The 6,597-nt window shown below is 49.8% G+C and overlaps 1 protein-coding gene across 1 annotated transcript in view; it reads left to right on the top strand.

Moving 5' to 3' along the window:
• Positions 1-229: 229 nt before the first annotated feature.
• The window catches only part of KIF26B (kinesin family member 26B), a 492,438-nt gene continuing 486,070 nt past the window's right edge, over positions 230-6,597 (top strand). Inside the window, exons 1-2 of the mRNA XM_061160211.1 lie at positions 230-802; positions 1,624-2,025. Coding sequence (XP_061016194.1) covers positions 740-802; positions 1,624-2,025 — 465 coding nt within the window. The 5' untranslated portion in view covers positions 230-739. The remainder of the gene's footprint in view (positions 803-1,623; positions 2,026-6,597) is intronic.

Genomic DNA, 6,597 nt, shown 5'->3' with positions numbered 1-6,597 from the left:
AATGTCAGGCAGGAGAGCCGCAACATAAAATGGATCCCGGCTGGCGCGGCGGCGGCGGCGGCAGCCAGGCGGCGGGCTCCCCGGCGGGGCCGCGGTTCGCAAGGCTCCGCGCTGCGCCTGGGCGCACACGCGCGCCCTGACCGCGGACGCCGGCCGGGCCACACCGCCGCCCCTCTCTGCCCTCGCGCAACTGTCAGGCAAAGCGGGACGGCGGATATTGGCTCCCCCACACGCCGAGGCTCCTCCCCGATCTGGATCTTTATATTTTGGGAGAATTTCTTTGAACTCAGTTACCAAGCTCCGCGAAAGGAGGCAAGTTCCCACAGCCGGTTCGCTGGCGGTAGGCGAGGCGGGGGTCTCGCCCACCTCCTCGGCAGCTGCCGTGTGCCCCGATTGTACTCGTCTTTTGCCTCGTGGAGGAAAACGGACTCACTAGGCTAAGGAAAATGCCAATTATCTGGATGTGACCGTGAAAAGAGAACGTGTGACTGGAGGAAGCAGAAGAGGAGGAAAAGCATTATTTGAAGAGAAGAATAAACCAGGCACTCCAACCCTTCTGCAAATTAGTGCTGTTACTTCTGGGGTCCATCTGCTTTTGTCCCCCCAACCCCTCCATTAAGAAACCTTGACTTGAGGGCCAAGAGACAGCCCCCTACCACTGGGCATCCTTCTGGGTTGGAAGACCTTTTGGATGTAGCGTTGGTGGAACATTTAGACACTCTCCTCTGGAAAAGCCACCATGAATTCGATAGCTGGGAATAAAGAGAGGCTTGCAGTCTCCACCAGGGGCAAGAAATACGGGGTAAGTTGTGACGGGTCTAATGCAGAGATGTGTTACCAGACTCTTTCCCGACCCGGGTCTCCCTTTCTGGGTAACGTGCGGCCGGGGCAGGGCGGCTCCGAGCTCTCCTCCGGCTGCAGCGGCGCCTCGGCCCGGCCAGCCCAGGCGTGCGCGCGCGGAGGCGGGTCTGCCCGCGAGGACGCCCGCACACTCGCCTTGCCCTCGGAATTTTTGCAGCCCTCTCGTTCCTCCTCTTCCCCGCATCCCTAACTTTTGCAGCATTCCTGACTTCCAAGCAGAGTTAAGTCGAATGGGAGGGTTTCCCACGAAATCTCCGCAGCTCTTAGGGATCGTTGCCCTGGAATCAGGAAAACCTTTCATTTACCTTCAGGATCCAGAGGGCTGTACCCCGAATTAATACAAATCCAAAAATCACAGTCACTCCCCCCGCCCCCAATAGTCTTACAGAATCTTAAACGTGGGCTCCTTCTAGGATGGGTGCCGGCTTCAAAAGCGCGGGGAGCTGAATCGGTGGGTTCCTCTGCAGAAACCATTGAAATTCCCTGAGCGAGCGAGTCCCTATCCTCCAGATCCGAGGAGTCCGCCGGCGCCCGGGAACCGGCGCAGGGGACACCCGGGCGACGAGGATTCACTTAAAGACAATTAACCAGACAGATGGAGTCAGATTTTGCCGCAGGACCCGGAGCGGTCCCGAACGCGCCCCTACTGGCGCTGGGCCGGCGCCTTCGATGGAACGCAGATCCCCGGGCAGGCCGGAGGGTGGCCCTGGGCCGGGGCGCGGGAGCCCGGCGGCCCCTGACACCCGCGTGTCTCCCCTGCAGGTGAATGAAGTCTGCTCGCCCACCAAGCCCGCGGCGCCCTTCTCCCCCGAGAGCTGGTACCGGAAAGCATACGAAGAGTCCCGCGCCGGGAGCCGGCCCACCCCCGAGGGCGCGGGCTCGGCGCTCGGCTCGTCTGGGACCCCGTCCCCGGGCTCAGGTACTTCGTCCCCGAGCTCCTTCACGGGCTCCCCGGGCCCCGCCTCCCCGGGCATTGGCACCAGCTCGCCGGGCTCCCTTGGCGGCTCGCCAGGCTTCGGCACGGGCTCCCCGGGCTCGGGCAGCGGCGGCGGCTCCTCCCCCGGATCAGACCGCGGCGTCTGGTGCGAGAATTGCAACGCCCGCCTGGTGGAGCTGAAGAGGCAGGCTCTGAAGCTGCTTCTCCCGGGGCCCTTCCCGGGCAAGGTGAGCGCCGCCGGGGACGGGACGCGGCTGGGCGGGCCACCGCTGCGCGCGCCTCGCCACGGCCAGGGGCAGGGGCGGGGGTGGGGGGGGGGGGGGGCCGGCAGCGCCAGGCGATGCTCAGTTGCAGACGGGTCGTTGGCTCCGCAGGGGCAGCTCCGGGCCTCGGGGGGCAATCCCGCGGTCTACGCCGCCAGACCTTCCTCGGGCACATTGCTTGGATGGTGCGTGCGCGGTTCCAGGCCTCGCTGTCCAGCTGGGTTGCCCAGGTTATCCTTCCTGCCTCCCTCCACTTCCCAGAGCGCCCTTTCTGTGCCCCCAGCACTCGCCCAGCTATCCGGATGGACCCGCGCAGTGCCACCTTTCCCCGAGACCCTCGTCCCCCGAGTGTCCACAGACCTTAGCCGCGTGTTGGGCCGGGGACAGACTGACACCAGCTGCTGGAATTCGGCGCCCAGCCCCCTGCCTCCTTACCACTCCCCCCCACCAATGCCCCCCATCCCCCGCTCCCCAGCCCTCATTAGATTTTTCTCCCCACCCCCATTCATGATCCTTTACAAAAGTGTCGGTGGGAGTAGTAAAAACAGGCTGATATTTAGGAATTGGCATTTCCCATTGCCTATTTGTGGCCCTTCCTTTCCAGGGCTACCAAACAGAAACACACACTGGAAAGCCAGCATTCCCCCCAACCTCTGTGTGTCTGTCAGAGGAAGACTAAGGGGTGAGGCGCTTCTCTGAGCGCGGCTGCCTTCTGTCTGCTCCAGCACTGAGCACGCTGGCTCCTCCATGGCAACCTTGCCAGCGTTGTGTGTGTCCAGAGCCCCCAGAGTGTAACACAATGCAATTGTATTTGCACTGTTGGGCCTAAGTACTATCAAATGAAAATATTTACTCTTTCACTTCAAAGAGTTTTTATCAGCGGTTAGAGAGAAATATCAAGAAAACAGCGTGAATTGCTGTAGAGAATTCTGACACTGTTCAGTGGTATTTTCTGATTTATAGTTCTGTGACTTTTGAAGTAAAGTGTTGTGATTCTGAGTCGTGGAGTTTAGGAATAAATGCATCTGCTGGCCATTTCTGCTTATCCAAACACACACACTGATGTTTTCATATGCAAGGGTTAAATTAAACAAATACCCACAGAAGTTGTAAAATTTCAAACGTGGAAAATTGCCACCAAGAGAATTGGTTTTATGAATCCCGAATTTATCTCTAGAATAATTAACTTGTAGATTGTTGTCAGTATGCCATTTTTGTAGCTTTATAATAAATCTGTCAGGACACCCCTAAGAATAAATCTCAGGGACTCTAAAAGCTTATTTCACTCTTGTAAGCCCTATCCTCTGATTTAACACCGGCTCTTCACTAACAGATTTATTTACTCTTGTGATCGTTTATCAGTATTCTTTGATTTTTTTACTGCATTCAAGGAACTGTGTTAGGCACAGCAATAAAATAACAGGTACCTGCAGTCCTTGTCCACATGGAGCTTGTATTCTCATGGAGGATAGAGATGTTGACCACAAAATGCACAACTCCTAATTTATTTCCATTTGTGGTGAGTACAACAGAGGACGAGTATGGGGTGCTAGAAGATTGTATAACCAGACTGGACCAGCTGGTAAATTATTAAGAGCTTTGGTTCTTAAAGATATATAGTATCTGATTTTTGGCAATCCTAGTAAGTTACAGCCTACCAATTTATTCTAGAACATTCTTGCAGACCTGTTCTTACAGTAGCTTCTTTGTGTTGTTGCATGCTCCTTGTGTGCAAAGGTAAATTACAATATACTCTTTTTATAAAAGTGGTGGGAGGAAAGGAAATCTATAGGAAGAAGAAACAAATGTTGAAACTTAAATGCATCCATCATATTTTGTGGAGTCATGTGACAAAGTAGATTTTTGGTTTTGTTGAAGCAGCCTGGAAAAATCAGTTTCAGTGCAATAAAAGGCAGCTTGATATATGTGCCAGTTTTATTTACATGATGAAATAAAATTGATGCTGGGAAACTGATGACATTGTCAGTGAAGGTTACAGAAGAAACGTTGGATCTGGGGACCCTCAATGCTCTACACCAACTTACAATGATCCAGGTACATCAGGAAGAGAGCTATCAGTCTTGGGGGTAGTCACATGGGGTCACTTTTAGTGCACACATGAATTTGCTTGCAGTTTTAGATGTGATATGGCACAGTGAAATATGACATTTAGTGCAAAGGAGAGCACACGACTCAGCCAGAAGCAAGTGTTACTCAGATGACCTCACTGTTAGTAAAGAGGTATGGGGCCAGGATTTTAAATACAAATCCTCTGGCTGTCTCTGGGAATAGTCATTTTAGGGTTTTTTTCCTTTTTAAAATATTGGTACCCTCAGACTAGGTAATATTTCCATTATACCTTGGAAATTTGCAGTATTTTAACCAAACAAATATTGTGTTCTCTCAAGCATCATGTATGGAGGCCCATGTAACTCTGACACAAGGCCTTTCTTCTTCCCACAGCCAGATTTATGAGCGAAATGTGGACTTCTATCACCTTCCGGCACAGAAGGAGTTAATTTTCATTAGAACAAGAGATGTCATTGTGACTCCAACAAGTAGTTTGCCCTGAAGAGTAAGGGTCTGAAAGATAAAGGCATGTTTTTGAGGGGTAATTAGCAAACATGTTCATAATTCACAAGATTTTTAGCTGTACATGGGGACTCATTTCTTACATAGAGTACTACATTCTATGAAGAGGTATGAAAAGTCTCCTAGGTAAGCATTTTAAAGTGAAAGGCAGAATAGCACATTCAGGAACCTTATTATTTTAGAGTAGAGTTGGCTTTGGTTCTTTCTCTATCACTGATTTATTTTGTGACCGTGAGTAAATCAGTTTTTCTCTGTATTTTTAACTTTCCCATTTTTTTCCTTGGTGTAAAGGAAAAAAATGATTCAGACTGTAGGTGACCTTTCAAATGATTAGACTGTCAAAAAATTATTTTCGATAAGGTTTGAAAAGTGCTTACATTCTTCAGAGAAAGACGGGAATGTTTATGATTATTAACTAGACAAGATTGTGTGGGATTTATGTTTCACCGAATTTAGGGCTCTTTTTACAAAATATCCACTTTCAGTATCTGCCTCCGTCAGTACTTTTCCCAAATACCATACTGCCATCTAAATTGTCATATTGAGCCCATTGGTAGAGAGCAAGCGCTGCTGAAGTCCCCCAGTTTTGTCTCTGAAACAGTTGGTTAAGAAGGGGAGGTGAAGTGCTGGTGAGCCCATGTAGGGCTGTCAGGCTGGTCCCAAGAGTTAGACACTCACTCTGGTGGCCTGGAGTCTGGACACCCTCTTCTGAGCATGTTCAGTACTAGTCATGTGACCATTGGAGAATGAGGCTTCTTGGCAGACGGTGACAGGACTTGGAGGTTTCTAGCTTAGGTAACTGGGGGTGGGGTGGGTAGTGTTAACTGAGGCAGAAAATGAGAGGCAAGACAGATTTGAAAGGAACTCAGAAGAAAAATCCTACAGATAGAGGAGCCTGGTGGGCTAGAGCCCAAAGAGTCCGCACAGTCCACAAAAGACTGAGCATGCATGCAATACAATACAATTCATTGAACACCTGCTGTGTGGCATACTCTTTACAAATAGTGTCTCACTGAATAACATAATTATCATCTGATGCTGTAAATGAGCCAACTGATTTCCAAAGAAGTTTAGTAACTTTCCCAACCTTTCTCAGCTTAGTCATCGCTGCACTGAGATTTGACGGAATATGAAGCCTGTGGTCTTTCTTGTATGCCACTGAGTCTTGCTCTTCCAGAGTAGCAGGAAGTCTGGAAGCAGCATTAGAACTTCCTTCTTTCTTTAGAAGCTCTAAACAGTATTAAAATATTAACAAGAATGACCTAAGAGAATATATCCTGGACTTGGAGGGCATTGAAGAAGCTGGAAATCAAATTCATGATCTCAAGGATTTGCAATGCAAATTAGAATACAAAATACAAATAATCAAGCAGCGTACCCTGAAGGCAGTTACGAAAGGGTCCTCCCTCAATAAACTCTTGACATTTTCTTCTTTTCAGAAGAAAGGTGCCAGTGGGTTTGGTTTCCAATGCACTGAGTTTGTGGTTTCTGGGAAGAGAAAAGAGTAGAGGCAGGTTTAGGAATGAAACAGACCTGGGGATGCAGAAGGGGCAACGGTGAGCTCACGTCACTCTTAATGATGCCCTGCAGGTGCTGTGCTTAGTCGCTCAGCAATGTCCAACTCTTTGCAGCCCCATGAACAGAAGAGCCTGGTGGGCCACAGTCCATGGGATTCTCCAGGCAAGAATACTGGAGTGGGTTACCAAGCCCTCCTTGATGCGTTGCATCAGCCTTTCAAATAGCATCACCTGAGTGAGTCAAGTTTTTAACTTGGTGCAGACTGTAAATCATTTGGATTGACTTGTATCACTTCAGTCAGTAAAAAAAAAAAAAAAAAGGAGTAACTTACTGGGTTTATTTCTTTTCTAGGGCTAGTAAGTGAAAGTGGTTAGATAAAATTAATGTGGTTTTTTAAAGTCTTGGGATTTCAAGTGAAATCAGTCC

This window comes from Dama dama, chromosome 14 (assembly GCF_033118175.1).
Source record: "Dama dama isolate Ldn47 chromosome 14, ASM3311817v1, whole genome shotgun sequence".
NCBI lineage: Eukaryota > Metazoa > Chordata > Mammalia > Artiodactyla > Cervidae > Dama > Dama dama.
The sequence above is the reverse complement of the archived record's forward strand: the minus strand, read 5'-3'. Positions and strand labels throughout refer to the sequence as shown.